At 45.9% G+C, this 14,848-nt stretch overlaps 1 protein-coding gene across 1 annotated transcript in view; it reads left to right on the top strand.

Moving 5' to 3' along the window:
• The first annotated feature begins 9,619 nt into the window (after window positions 1–9,619).
• The window catches only part of arhgap39 (Rho GTPase activating protein 39), a 59,160-nt gene continuing 53,931 nt past the window's right edge, over window positions 9,620–14,848 (top strand). The window contains exon 1 of the mRNA XM_037469456.2: window positions 9,620–9,739. Coding sequence (XP_037325353.2) covers window positions 9,729–9,739 — 11 coding nt within the window. The 5' untranslated portion in view covers window positions 9,620–9,728. The remainder of the gene's footprint in view (window positions 9,740–14,848) is intronic.

The raw sequence follows: 14,848 nt of genomic DNA, 5'->3' as shown, positions 1-14,848 counted from the left end.
GTGCCAAACGACTAAATGCCCGACAAGCTAGGTGGGCGCTATTCTTTGGACGCTTTGATTTTGTTCTGTCTTACAGACCCGGATCCCAGAATGGGAAGCCTGACGCCCTGTCCAGGGTCTTCTCAAAGGAGGAGGAGACGAGGACGCCACCAGAGACCATCCTGCCATTGAGGCGGGTAGTGGGAGCCCTCCAATGGGGCATTGAAGGAACGGTTCGGGCAGCCCTTAGGAAGGACCCGGGCCCGGGTAAGGGACCTCCGGGGAGGCTGTTTGTCCCCGAGGGGACGCGACCGGCAGTGTTGGAGTGGGGCCATGCCTCCAAGCTGACCTGTCACCCGGGCGTCTCACGTACCATGTCCTTTCTGCGACGACGGTTCTGGTGGCCTGCTATGGGGGAGGATGTTCGGATGTACGTGGCGGCTTGTCCGGTGTGCGCACGGAACAAGGGCTCTAACCGGCCAAGCATGGGGCTATTGAGGCCATTGCCCATCCCTCATCGTCCCTGGTCCCACCTAGCCATGGACTTTGTCACTGGACTTCCCACGTCCAGGGGTAACACGGTGGTGTTAACGATCGTGGACAGGTTCAGTAAATTTGCTCATTTCCTGCCCTTGCCCAAGCTCCCAACGGCCAAAGAGACAGCGGACATTATGGTGAGGGAGGTATTCCGTATTCATGGCCTGCCTACCGACATTGTTTCGGACCGCGGCCCTCAGTTTGCATCAGCAGTGTGGAGGGCCTTTTGCACGGCAGTGGGAGCTACTGCCAGCCTCTCTTCCGGGTTCCATCCTCAGACTAACGGCCAGGCAGAGAGGGCCAACCAGAAGATGGAGTCTACCCTACGATGCCTGGCTTCCTCTGAACCCTCCACCTGGTCTGAGCAGATCCCTTGGGCGGAGTACGCCCACAACACGCTTCCCACCACAGCGACAGGTATGTCCCCATTCCAGTGTGTTTACGGCTATCAACCTCCCTTGTTCCCGTCCCAGGAGAAGGAGCTGGCCGTACCTTCGATACAGCAGCAGTTTCGCCGATGCCATCGGACCTGGCACCGCGCCCGGGCATCCTTGCTGAGAGCCTCTGAGCAGTACCAGCAACAGGCTAACCGCCGACGCACCCCGGCACCCTCATACTCTGTTGGAGACAAGGTATGGCTGTCAACCAAAGACCTGCCCCTCCGCACGGACTCCAGGAAACTATTGCAAAGGTTCATCGGCCCCTTCCCCATCGAAAGCATCATCAACCCCACGGTGGTCCGTCTCAAGCTCCCTCGGTCCCTTCGGGTACACCCAGCGTTCCATGTGTCCTGCGTTAAACCGGTATCGGTTTGTCACCTCCTTCCCCCCCCACCTCCTCTGCCGCCTCCCCGAATTATTGACGGGGCCCCAGCCTATACAGTAAAGAGGGTTATGGACTCCCGACGCCGAGGAAGGGGCTACCAGTTTTTGGTAGACTGGGAGGGTTATGGGCCGGAAGAGAGGTGTTGGGTTTCCCGGCGCCTGATCCTGGACCCCAGCATGATCCGGGAGTTTTATCGGCGGAAGCCGGGGGCTCCAGGTGGACCGCCTGGTGGCGGTCGTGGGGGGAGGGGTACTGTCAGAGTCCCTCCCTCTGGACCCAGGTAAAGGCTGGTTTAGGTCTCCCTCTGGTGGATCTGGGAGAGGTTGGCTTCGCACGCACCTGTCTCAGCTCTGCAATCGCACACCTGCACCGGAGCCACAATCACCAGGGGATAAGAGGGAGAGCCTGACAACCGGCCGACGTCGGATCGTCACTCACGTCACGTATGTCGACCTCAGTCTTCGCGAGTCTCAGTGACCAGCACCCAGTCGAGCCGAGAGCCGAAAGTAGTTCTCTTGTCATTCAGTTTAAATCCTGTTACTCACCTCTTGTCTCACCTCCTTGGTTTCAGTTACACCTGTCTGTTCCTGCACGTGGGAGGACCACCGGGCACCGCGCACTGTCAAGGAGATCATCACCCGGGACCCCCTCCTTCACCTGCACCCCTCACGCCCGCTCCTGCTGCACCTCCAGTCGTGTTGATTAATAAAGTATTCACTCACCTCCTGACGGCTGTGTCTGTCCGTTCTGCATTTGGGTCCAGCCATGTCCCAACCTGACAACACCAACATCCGGGACACTAAGGAAGAGCCATCGATTCTAGATTCAAGATCAGGAGCGTGCGTCAAGCTAAAGGAGCGAGCACCCAAAACACCTTCGGCTTTGGATTGTAAACATGTCCAATAATAACGGGGCTTTAACTCTTCTTCATGTCATCAGTGTGGTTTGTGTCTGTAAGATTCCGTAATAGACAGCTGACATTTGTACATTAACAGACTGTGTTGGACATGAACTAAGCGGAAGTTAAACGAGAGCGTACAGCCGCTCACAATACGCCTCTTCTTCTAGTTTTGAATTCATTTAATAATGCTGAGATAACGCTGTATCGTAGTGGGGGGGCAGCGGCTTTAGCGGAGCGTGCAGACGCATAAACCCGACAGGACATGCAGGAATAACCGCAGTAGCGTCGGTGGAAGGATCCTTTTTCACAGCGGCACAAGCCGATCTCAGTTGGGTATTAAGCGACATTCAAAGTCCACGTAACGTTAAATGAGTCTTCATGACCATGGGTAAACTTTATTGAGGATCTGGCACAACACAGCGACCTGCAAGTAGCGCAGAGTCTTACATAAAGGGATGTACGTCTTAATGCAAGGCTTTAGAATTCATCTCAAAGGGATCCTGTATTTGCTCGTAAAGTCTGAAACGAGAACCTATTTTTCAGTGACGGTGTTACGTGCCTACTGGTTTTTGAACTACTGGTTTGGCTACGGGTGCGTGTTTGTTTTCCCCCGGTGTTACGTGCCTACTGGTTTTTGAACCTACTGGTTTGGCTACGGGTGCGTGTTTGTTTCCCCCCGGCAGGCAGGTGTTGTCTGCCTCCGTCACTTGAGTCGTCACACATTTGCAAACATATTGTTCTGAAAATGTTCAAAAATGCATCCCATATCCATTGCAGCGATTACGATTGTATAAGTGAGCACTACGTCACTGCCACGTATGAAGAAATACATAAAAGAACATTTATTAAAAGTCCGCCACAACCGGGATTTGAACCGTGTCGCGCAAAATAATGTAGTGCCACAGAGCGGCTGTGCTACCCACTCGGCCAACCGAGTTTAAGGGATTTTATTTGATTTGTATATTTTAATAGAGTTGTATATCGTCAGTGGCAAGCAAACGTTTTGGTTTAGGGTGAACATTATATGTTCTTTTATGTATTTCTTCATACGTTGCCACACTGATGGCATGAAGAAGAGTTAAAGTCCCGTTATTATTGGACATGGATACAATCCGAAGCCGAAGGTGTTTTGGGTGCTCGCTCCTTTAGCTTGACGCACGCTCCTGATCTTGAATCTAGAATCGATTGCTCTTCCTTAGTGTCCCGGATGTTGGTGTGCCAAGGTTGAATTTATTTGGGTTGAATATTGTAGCCTCCGCATATTGGTGTGCCAAGGTTGAATTTTTTGCGGTTGAATATTGTAGCCTCCATTTCGAATATTTCAACATTTTTTTTTTTTAGGTTGAATTTTTTTGCGGTGTTTTAATGTTGAAAAACATTCAGGTACATAATTTCAATGCATAAATATTCAGTGCTAGAAATTCAATCAACTTTTTATTTCAACCCCCGATGGCACAGATTTACTTCCATATGAAAGGCTACTCAGCAAGAAGGAAGCCCTTACTCATAAAGAAACATAAAAAGCCAGATTACAGTTTGCAAAAGAGACACCAAGACAAAGACCTTAACTTCTAGAGACATGTCCCGTGGTCTGATGAAACTAAAGTGGAGCTGTTTGGCAATAATGACCACCGTTACATATGTAGGAAAAAGGGGAAGCTTGTAGACCTGAAAACACCATCTCAACTGTGAAGCATGGAGGTGGCAGCATCATGTTGTGGGGCTGTTTTGCTGCAGCAGGAACTGGAGCTCTTCATAAAATAGACGGCATCATGAAGAAAGAACATTATATGGAAATATTAAGACATCTCAGGACATTAGCCAGGAAGCTAAAACTTGGGGCGCAAATGGGTCTTCCAAATGGACAATAACCGTCAGCATACTGCCAAAATAGTTAAAAAGTGGCTTGAGGGCAACAAAGTCAAGGTGAGTGGCCCTGACCTGAATCCCATCGAAAATTTGTGGGCAGATCTGAAATGGCGTGTGTGAGGGAGGCAGCCAACAAACGACTCGGTTACACCAGTTCTGTCAGGAGGAATGGGCCAGAATTCCAGCAGAGTACTGTAAGAAGCTTGTGGAAGGATACCCAAAACGTTTGACCCAAGTCATGCAGTTCAAAGGCAATGCTACTAAATACTAAGGAACTGTATGTAAACGTTTAACCTTGAAGAAAGTAATGAAAATTCTCATTATTGTGACATTTAGCAAAAGTTAAATCATTTTGGTAATCCTAACGGACCTGAAACAGGAGCGGTTTAGTCTGATTTGCAGAGGTGGGAACAAGTCACTGTTATGCAAGTCACAAGCAAGTCTCAAGTCATTGCCCTCGAGTCCCGAGTCAAGTCGAGTCAAAGACGAAGCAAGTCGCAAGTCGAGTCACAAGTCAAATCCAACAAGTCTCAAGTCGAGTCACAAGTCGTACCATTTTATTTTCGAGTCAATTCAAGTCATTTTATTATAGTGGGGACGGGGAACCCTGGGTGATGGTGCGCTGCCTCACAGACCTAAACTACGTAGGGAAGGGTAATGGTGGATGGACTGTGACTGTGTTATAGTACTGTAACGCTCACCCCAATGCTGCAGCGTAAATAAGGAGGCGATGACTGGCTTGCAACTCCGGTGCATTTATTTATATAAAACAACTCAACTTCGGTCACTGTTGGCCGTCACCACGCCGAACGAACACTTCTGCATACACGGCCCCCCAAAACTCGGGTTGTCTCGCGTAACTACAGCTGGTAACAGAGCATAACGTGAACACATGCAACATCTGCATAACTGATTAACTAATAACATTAACTCAGCTCATTACACTACTTTAAAACGGACGTTGACATAATGTTGGCGAGGATTCCCATTGGAGTCTGAATCCGGGTTCAAAAATCCCGATGTTTGTAACCATGAACAAGCTGTCTCGTTGATACGGTCAAATGGACTGCAGTGATTGGATGTCGTGCAGGCAGCGCGCGCTCTCTGCATACAGGTAGCGCACATTTTTTGACAGATGCAGATAAACAGAGCGGCGCGGTGGTGTGAAAATGTTTTCCCCCAGTTTTCATGGGAAGTAGCAAGTCTTCTCGAGTCAAAAGGCTCGAGTCCAAGTCAAGTCACGAGTCATCGGTGTTCAAGTCCAAGTCGAGTTGCAAGTCTTTGTACGTTTTGTCGAGTCGAGTCTCAAGTCATCAAATTCATGACTCGAGTCTGACTCGAGTCCAAGTCACATGACTCGAGTCCACACCTCTGCTGATTTGACTTCAGACAGTGAGAAAAAAAGTGTTATGTGTCTTTTTGCACAGTGTATGTAAACTTCTGGTTTCAACTGTAACTGGCGATATTAGCATTACATATTGTTTCCTGATGACCATTCTTTAATCAAAGCTCTGAAAGCAACTAATAGCAATTTTCCACCCAGTAAATCAGACATAAATATGCAGTATTTGATTAATAATAAGCAACAGCTATGCAATAAGATATGTCAAGCTCATAGCCGGGCAGTGTAATAATATCTGAATGTTGCCACAATATCAAAATAATCCCCTCAAAAACCTGTCTCCAGCTAAAAGATTTTCAGCCAAACCACAGTTTACTGCACACCTTTTATTTGATAATTAACAAAAAACTGTTTTATTCCATTTTGTAATCTTTTTCTTTAGGCACCCAGGCCTGATAGGCCTGTTTACTAATTCATCCATAAATGCATACTGTACTATTACATTCTCATTCAATTCAATGAAAAAGTGTCTAAACTCTTGACTGTTTTTGTAATTATGTATATATAATTATAAGGTAATATTTATATGCAAGAGCTATGGAAGTTAAAGTTAAACTGCAACTTCTATTGTTACCATTCATTTAACATCCAGATTAATACTGCCGGCCCAGAGGTAAAGCCCTTCAGCTCATAACTTAAAATATAACAGATTGTGCGAAGGTTGACAATGATGCGGTTTAGGAACATAAGAGAAGTCTGTGACACACGACTCCACTAACTGAAAGGCACAATTGTGCAAACTCTACCCATGTAGACTGTTAGCTAATCTGACCCTCAAGTGCATCGACACTAGTACAATGATGTACGTCACGTGTGACTGGTTAGAAACTGTGGATATCGGTGCGTTGTCATAACACTTCAATTCAACGACAGAAAATGTGTCGCCACCCGGGAATGATGCTGAGGCCTGTCATGTCACTTCTTTCCACAACATGAGCCCTGACAACTGCCAGCTGTCACAGCAAAGCACTGAAAATAAGAGGAGGCAGTTCAAAACGGAGTGATATGCAAATAGACAGCAGGAGGACAATACTGTGTGATGGTGTGTGGAGGAAGTAGACAAAAACAATGTGTGGATGAAAGAGTCAACCTGACTGAATGGAATGGATAGGGGTTCCAAACGGGCTCCTCCTGAAGGGGTGAGGTTTGACCCAGAACCATTTGCTTTTGAAGACCAGGTTTTACTTGATAGGACCAGGAGTTCAATCGATAACTACTTTCACCCAAAGAAGCCACTTTAGAGCAAAGAGTTTTTCTTTAAAAGCATGGATGTCAAAAGGAAACGACCACAGTCCACTCCAGAACCCCTGAAAGCGGTGACTGTGAACCCTGACCTCTGTGGGAGGCACTGCACCATCACTCCAGGCCCTTAGAGAGCAATAACAAGATGTATGCTTCGACATGAAACCCGTGGAGTACGATTTTCTCAATGCCTGGTAAAGGTTCTAGAGGAAACCCTTGGAGGTTTTTAGAAAGTTGAGTTCCATGTAACCCCCTTGGAAAGAGAAAAAGTTCTGCTGCTGCCATCATGTTGGTTGTCTTTGAGATCTGGGTTCATCCAATCCTTTGTTGGATTTATTTATTGACACATTACAGCAGTAGTTATTGTTACGGAATCACTGAAGTTAAGAAATCTACAAATACAATACTATGCCTGGATTTTCTTCAACATTTATGGACAAGGCAGTTGGCTAGGTGATTAATGTTTAATGGGAAATAAGATATTAAGAATATTTGTTATATCGACATGAACATAAAATAACGGAAGATGCATGTATATTATATCCCACATTAATGGACTATAATACATTCACTGATGCTGCAAAGAGCTGGAAAGAAACAAACCTTTTTCTTTGTAAATACATCTTTGTTAAGAGAAAATTGTGGCGCAGAACTCATGCATTTCACAATATGAGCACAAGAAATTGTAAATAGCAAGTAAATAAAATACCACTTATAGTATAAAGCGCAATATAACGCCATAGATGCATTTACATGTTCAACATGGTTCCCTTGTCTGGTGTCGTCCAATCAAATTCTAAGCTGGCAGAGGTTCTATTCAATGACCACATGGGGTCTCAATTAACATACACGCACACACACGCACACACACATGCGCTCACGTGGCTGCGTGTGTTGTTTGAGCGTTGCTTTCAGATATAAAATAAAGAGAGCTTTGATATTAGCATAAGCTTTATAAATGAATGACTAACTAACTAACTAACTCACTAACAAAGTGAACAAAAAGAGCACAAAAAGATGCCAGAGTTGTGGATAATAATTCAACGGTATGGGGAAAAGCAAACAGAATATCATTTGGAAATATTTTTCCTCCTTCAATATTTCTATTGTTAAATAAGTGTGATGAGCTTAACAACCTAACTGGATTTAAAGGGAAGCAGAGATTAGTGAAATCAGGCCTGTCACATGTTCATGTTTCAGCACTTACAAATTACTTAACTTTATTTTAAATTAGAGATATTTCAACCTCTGGTCCGGGGCCACTGTAGGTCCCTCATGTACAATCGAGCCGGTCATGACGTATTGTCAGATAGATTCAGTTAAAATAACTTTTATTCAAGCAATAAGACGCGACCTGTGTGATCTCTGCTGACCACCAGGTGGCATACATGTTATTTCTAATAAATAATGGACCATTTATAGTCAAATAGACTTTAAAGCAGGGTATGCTTTACCTGTGATTGACAGCTGGCTTCTGACTTCAACTCATCGGTTGAAAAAAAACTACCGCATGTAATCCGAAATTCACGAACTCGAGGCTACAAACCGCCAGTCCACAAAAAGCAAAGTGTGACGTCACCATTAGAAGTCCTCGTTGTACAGTCTATGGTCATTGTTGATTGACAAAGTGTTTAATGTCCTCCTCAATTCCACAGAGACAGACAAATATGTTTACGACTAAGATTAAATGGATCGGACTTAAAGTGGAAAAGCAGTGGGAAGACAAGTCTACACCCCTTAAAGCCTCCAGTGTGATTTACGGAAATGTAACCCTGAATAAATCCCAGTTGGATTAATGCTGGCAGGCGGTGAGTGTAAACACAATCTATTATTTGATTCACGTTATATTGTTTCTCTGTAATTTTAATTAGAATTCCCTACATATTTATAATTAAGTTAAGTACCTCTAGTTTTAGTAGAACAAAATTGTAATGTTTAAGTAGTTTGACTACTGGTTTGTTGGGGGTTCTCGTGCTTTCTCTGTGGTCTCATGGGTTCCATCCCGCCGTCTCCAAGTGGTTATCATCTGTGGTTTGAGTGGGAGGCTCTGTGTTTCTGTGGTAGACCTGCGATGACTGGAAGGCATGTCCAGCTACAGCAGCAAAGCATGCCGGTCCGGCTGCCACCCCATGAACCAGTGATAAAGGTGGACAAACGGAGCCCTGCGCCCGATGCCTTTGATGAGCAATATATTCAAAGCCACATACACAGTCCTTTAAATTTGAACATGAATGCGTCGCGCTTGAATCAAGCAGTGCGCGTTTACCTTTGTATAAAGCTCGCCAAAGTCAGTAAGGCTAACACCGGAAGTTGTTGCATGTTAAGTTCAATTTTAAAATGTACATGCATAATATAAAAAATAGAAACAAAACGTCAAATGTTCACGTATATGAACATTTGTCTTTTTGTTTTTTCGCACATTTGTCCATGTGCATCAACGTATAACTACTGCCAAACTACCCTTTCTCTCTAAGATGACAGTGTAAGCACAACCACGGAGCTGTTACAAGAAGAAAACATGTAAAAAAAGAAAACAAATGTACGCCCTTTTAAGAATGCCATTATTTCCATTAACTGGATAACCATATTAAAGAAATGCCATGTTGGTGTGGTATGGATGATTGCCAAGGTACTGATTTATGTGGTTATGCAAACAAGTCCATTATTGTCTTATTACATGTCTTATTTTTTACCGGTCCTGTATACAACCAACAGGCTATGAGTTTGTCTGCCGAGTCTGAGTATTGTATCCCGTTTTATATTTCCACTCCTATACTTCTAAACTAGGTTCCACTGTCGGCCGAGAAGCTTTTATTGCTAAGGTTGTGACCGGAAGTGGTATTCTTCACTATCGTTAGGTTGATAGCTCGTCTGGGAGGAGTGACTCGTTGACTGCGGCGACCGCAATTTCGGCAACATGGGAGCCGTTCTTGGATTTATTCTAAAGGGATTTTAAAGAACCGACAGGTGAAAATGGCAGAGAGGTGAGTCCGGCCACGTTCACAATGTGTTTCTGTCCTCCCTCTCGCCAATTTATTTGATACATGGTCTCGGAGACCAGAGAGCTAGCAGCGGCTCCTCTGGTCGCCGCGCCGAAGCGAGCGTTAGCTAGCTCGCGACTTATTCGTTCTATCGATAACAACAATTCTCCATCACGAGAAAACACGTCAATGTATTCGACTCTGTTTCCGGCCCCGCTGGCAGGCATGTTGGCATCTGACTCGGCCCATTTCCCCCGTGTGGGTATTTGTCAAGGTGGAGGGAGGCTGTGTGCGGTGCTGGGTGGTGATGCCGTTGCACCTGTCGGTGTAATCGGTGTAAATCGCTCCCTCTTTGCTGGAATGCAGCAGACCTGCTCCTCCAGCTGGATGCTAGCAGCACAGCCCCCCCGATCCCTGCCGGCGGCGAGGCTCAGCTAGCGGGGTCCTCCCTCGCAGCATCCGTGGGCTCCTCCGCGATGGATGGAGGCGCCTCCCATAAGAGGTGGGCATGGGCGAAGCGTGCCACCGTCATGTTCAGCCTTGGGGGGGGGGGGGGGGGAGTAGCATTGGGTACCCGGCTGTGCCCTAAAGGGTGGCAATTCCGTATGAAGTGGTGCACTGGCAAGTCTTTTATAGCCCTTAGCTTTACAGCCATGTTTGGGAATCAATAGCTTTCCGTGGGAAATTGATCCACAACATCTATCAGTGAAGGACATGAAATATTACTGGAATAATGGCCGTTTCCCCGAGCTGCTCGTCGCTATAATCTCCCACCGATGGCGAGAGGTGAAGATAAGCAGTTCCACTTGTAACGTCCCCGTGTTTACAGCTTCTCGGTGGATTTGAGCCGATCGCACACGTCGACGAGGACGAACCTTTCCCCACGTGAAAGGCGTGTTTAACTCGCCCCTGCTCGCGTAAAACAATGAAATCCTCCGGAGTTTGGGTCGAGTGCGGTGCTACAGAGAGGAGCATCTCTCGCGAACCTCCCCCAAAGTGAGTGAGGGTGTGGGCCGCATCTTCAACACAGACAATGACAGTTCCTTCCCAGCAGCTCATAAGCCCGGAGTTAATAATTGATGGCTGTTAAATTCATGTCAGCAGGGGGGGTCAGCAGGCATCGTGTAGACCACTGCTGTGGGTCAGCCCCGCGGGCTCTGCAACACCAAGCCCCGGCATGTTAGACGAGAGGCCGGGCAGAGAATCTGTCCGCTCGGCCCGTGGACCCGGTCACAGTGCACCGTCATCCTTCCAGAGAGCGCAGAAATAATTGATGACTTGGAAGGAAGCGTTTGGACTCGTGATCGGAAGTCGAGGCTTCGCCAGCATAGATGCGTTCCAGACTACACCTGCCTCATGCAGGGAGGTGGTGCAAGGGAGGGTGGAGAGATGGGGATGCAGTTGTAGCTTGTGGTGGAGGTTAGATGATGCTGTGTTTTTACATTTCACTGGCGACAAATTACACTGTTTGAGAGACACCATTTATTGAACCTGTGTTTTTTTTCTCTCCAGACAACAGAATTAGTACGAAACCTCACAACTTCAAACTGATTTGTATTTTTGGTTTGCAAGAAGCAACAGAGGGTCACTGCTTGGTTTAAGTGCAGAATGACCATATATAAGACTGTTAATAAGATGTGGACGTGGTCATTGTGACGTCACTGTTTGTTTTGGGGACTGCTGTTTTTGAAGTCTCCACGTGTGGCGTTTTGGTGTCACCATATTGAATTACTGCCATTGCCGTGTTGTCTTTTTTTGCAATGATGCACAGGTCTCTGTAGAGGCGGCAAATAGGGCTCCGCTAGTGGCAGCAACCTGCCAGTCGCTGTGGCCCCGCCCTAAAGCATACCCTGCCTCATGGTCTATTTGACACTAAATGCGCCCTAGTTTACTAAATAAACATCTTGCTGTATTTGGTTCGTCAAGATACCAAAATTATGACTTCCATGCAATACCTGCCATAAATATCACAATACCCGATACATTAAATACCTCAAATACGATATGATACTGGTATATTTAGATATACTAATAATAGATAAAACACCTTTTTACCACCTTGTTCCTGCCCTGCTTTTTGAACACTTAACATGTGTTATTAATATTAGTATTAGCTTACAGCAGGATATACATTAAAGCTACATTGTGCCATCATGGCATTGACTCTAGACGGCTAGGTAATGGAGCCAAAGTACTTCAACATTTCACTTCTGGCATCTTTTTTTCTAACAACAACAGACGGTCGGCAAGAGCTTGTGCACTTGAGGCCATGGCCAATCCCAATCTCCCCCCTATGCCCTAACCCGATTACAACATTTTATATTTCACGAATAGATGAAAGAACAATTTTTTTGTGTCCATCTTTGATCCTGGATGTTTTATATGTATATATTTTACTATGACAGTCTAATCGCACGTGTGTCGTCGTCTTTGTTTACCTATATTTACACCTCATGCTTTCACTGGTTCTACTGTTTTGACATCACATTGAAATGACTTATGCGTAGTTCCACTGGGCTCAGCATCCAACGCTGATTTACAGAATGGGTTCATAAAGAGCTCAAAATGTCTACCAGGGAGCCCTCATACACTCAACAATTTGACAGTGGGACAGATCTAAACCCTCACAGAGTTAGCAGGAGCGTGCCTCAAAGTCTGTAAGGATGCAGATTTGGATTGGGGGCATGTTTCCCCTGCAATCACGCGCTGCGAATGCGAGCCCCCGCTGCGTAGCCCTGCCTCCTTGAAAGTCAATGCGTGCAGGCAGCATGATGGAGGCAGGAATGGAGCCGTGAGTGCACTCTGATTGCGCGCAATACCAAACATTTAGAGAGAATGCAGCCTTAAGACTATTCAGCACCTCCGTCGCTCTGCAGAACCAGAAGCAGCTGCCTGGAAGGGATGCAGGGTTTATTTGAAGTGAGGATATTTACACCTCAAGTTTCATCACTTTTGATGACTACCCTTGGTCGGATCCTTAGTTATGGGATGCCATTTCCCAGATTTCATTGTCATGACTTGTTTGATTGAAAACTAGCTCGCGAGCTGAAATGGTGTGGGCACCCCTAGTGTTGGTTCTAGGGATTGATTTCACATTATCATTAATCATGGAGGCCGACAACCACTTTCCAACTTTAGCGCAGGGAACCGATGTGTAACTTCAGTAGGGCTGCAACAACGAATCGATGAAATCGATTAAAATCGATTATTAAAAGCGTTGGCAACGAATTTCATTATCGATTCGTTGTGTCGCGCGACTATTATGTTTGAGTATTAAAAGAAAGTTTGCGCGCCGCGCAGAGCTGAGAAAAAAAAAGTTGAGCGCTCGCGCAGCAGAACAGAAGAAAAAAAGCTCCGCCCAGCAGAGCGTTGCTAAGAAAAATAAACAAAGAGCAGCGCTGAGGTAGATGAAAGACCATCGGAGAGACCCGTAATACTGTTCTGAAACCAATGCGATCTAAATCCTCCCAGGTATTTCACACTGAAATGGGGGGTGCGGGTCCTAGCGGGCAACGGGGGGGGGGGGGGGGTGCTGCGGTTTTCTTTGTAGCGCCAGTAGTTTTACGTTCTAATCGCCGCGCTCGACTTCAAGGTGTAACCTTTATTATTGTTCGGTCTGAAACAGCGCGCTCAGTGACGGATGGTGCAGCAATATTGTTGTCCGGGTGGAAATCAGGAGAAAGGTCGGTCCGGGAGATTTTCGGGAGGGGCTTTGAAATTCGGGAGGGTTGACATGTCTGATTGTAAGATATGCAAAAGCGACATGGCCTGGCACGGGAGCACCACGGCAATGATTCATGATTTTGTGCCTAAAATATTTAATTTGGCGGCTGTAAAGTATACATCATGCAATGTGTGTATGTTTTTTGTGTTAGTCCATTTTATTTGCTTACTTAGGGATGTTCAAGGAGCAATCTGTTAGTGCAAAAGATATTTAGGAAGTGCACAGTCAGTTCTATTTTTCAATAAAGGGTTGGAAATTAATGTTTTTACATTTTTTATTTTTTTATCTGATTCATCGATTAATTGAACAAATAATCAACAGATGAATCGATTATTAAAATAATCGTTAGTTGCAGCTCTAAACTTCAGTAATTTATGCCACCTCGCGTTTGTTCTGTGTTAATTGGGTATTACTCAAGACGTGTATCTGTAGAGATACTGCTATGGGCGGGACATCAAGTGAAACTACACACAGAGACAGGCGTCTGCATTAGAGCCAATGTAGCACATTTTAAAATGTTTTTGTTTTATTGGTAGATTAAAAAAAACAACTGCCCCCTGGCAGGTTAATGTATCTCTTGATGCAGCTGCTCAAATCCCCACATGTTCAGTCTGTTCAGTCACTGTGAATGGAGAAATTCTGAAAACTTATTCTGTGCAATTCCTCACAGCAGGATTGTTGGAACAAGGCCCCTCATTAACAGCTCTGAATGAATCTCTTTGTGATTACAGTGGAAATAATATTGGAACCTGTTATCCTAAAAAAAAAAACAGAAGAACAACAGTACATCAACCCAAGCATGAGAGCCGCGCGCTGCACGTGTCTGCGCGTCTGGCAGCCGGCTTGACATCTGATCCCAGCAGAAGGGTGGGGCACCGAGCTTATGTGTGTTGTGGCTGAAATATTCACATTGGCAAGCTCAAAGCACTAAGCCGCCGCCGCATCCATCACACACACTCACGTTGCCCTAAAGAGGGCAGGTTAACACAACTGGTGAGGAGGGGGTCCAGCCTGACTGCACATGGCCGCTCAGCCCTGTGGTTTGTTACGAACTAATGGACAACTTGAAATAGTTAGTGTAATATAATGCTCTACTAACCCATTTTAGCTTAATACAGTTAGCATTATGGAAAACAATGCTTCATAATGTAATTATGGCAGTGTTTCCCCCACCGTTATATTATGGCGCGTTTCCACCGAGCTGTACGGTGCAGATCGGGTCGGTACGGGTCGGGTCTGTTAACCATGATTTGGCGAGCGTTTCCACCGCCAACAGTACCCTTACTTGATAGACGTGGTGTATTCCAGAAAGTAGTGGTAACGTCACTTGATAGTCGTGGTATTGGACGGAAAGTAGATTGACGTCATTCGATTGCTCGACAACTGAA

Source organism: Pungitius pungitius, chromosome 7 (genome assembly GCF_949316345.1).
Source record: "Pungitius pungitius chromosome 7, fPunPun2.1, whole genome shotgun sequence".
In the NCBI taxonomy this organism is placed as follows: Eukaryota; Metazoa; Chordata; class Actinopteri; order Perciformes; family Gasterosteidae; genus Pungitius; species Pungitius pungitius.
Note: the sequence above shows the minus strand (reverse complement) of the source record. Positions and strands in the feature narration are given on the sequence as shown.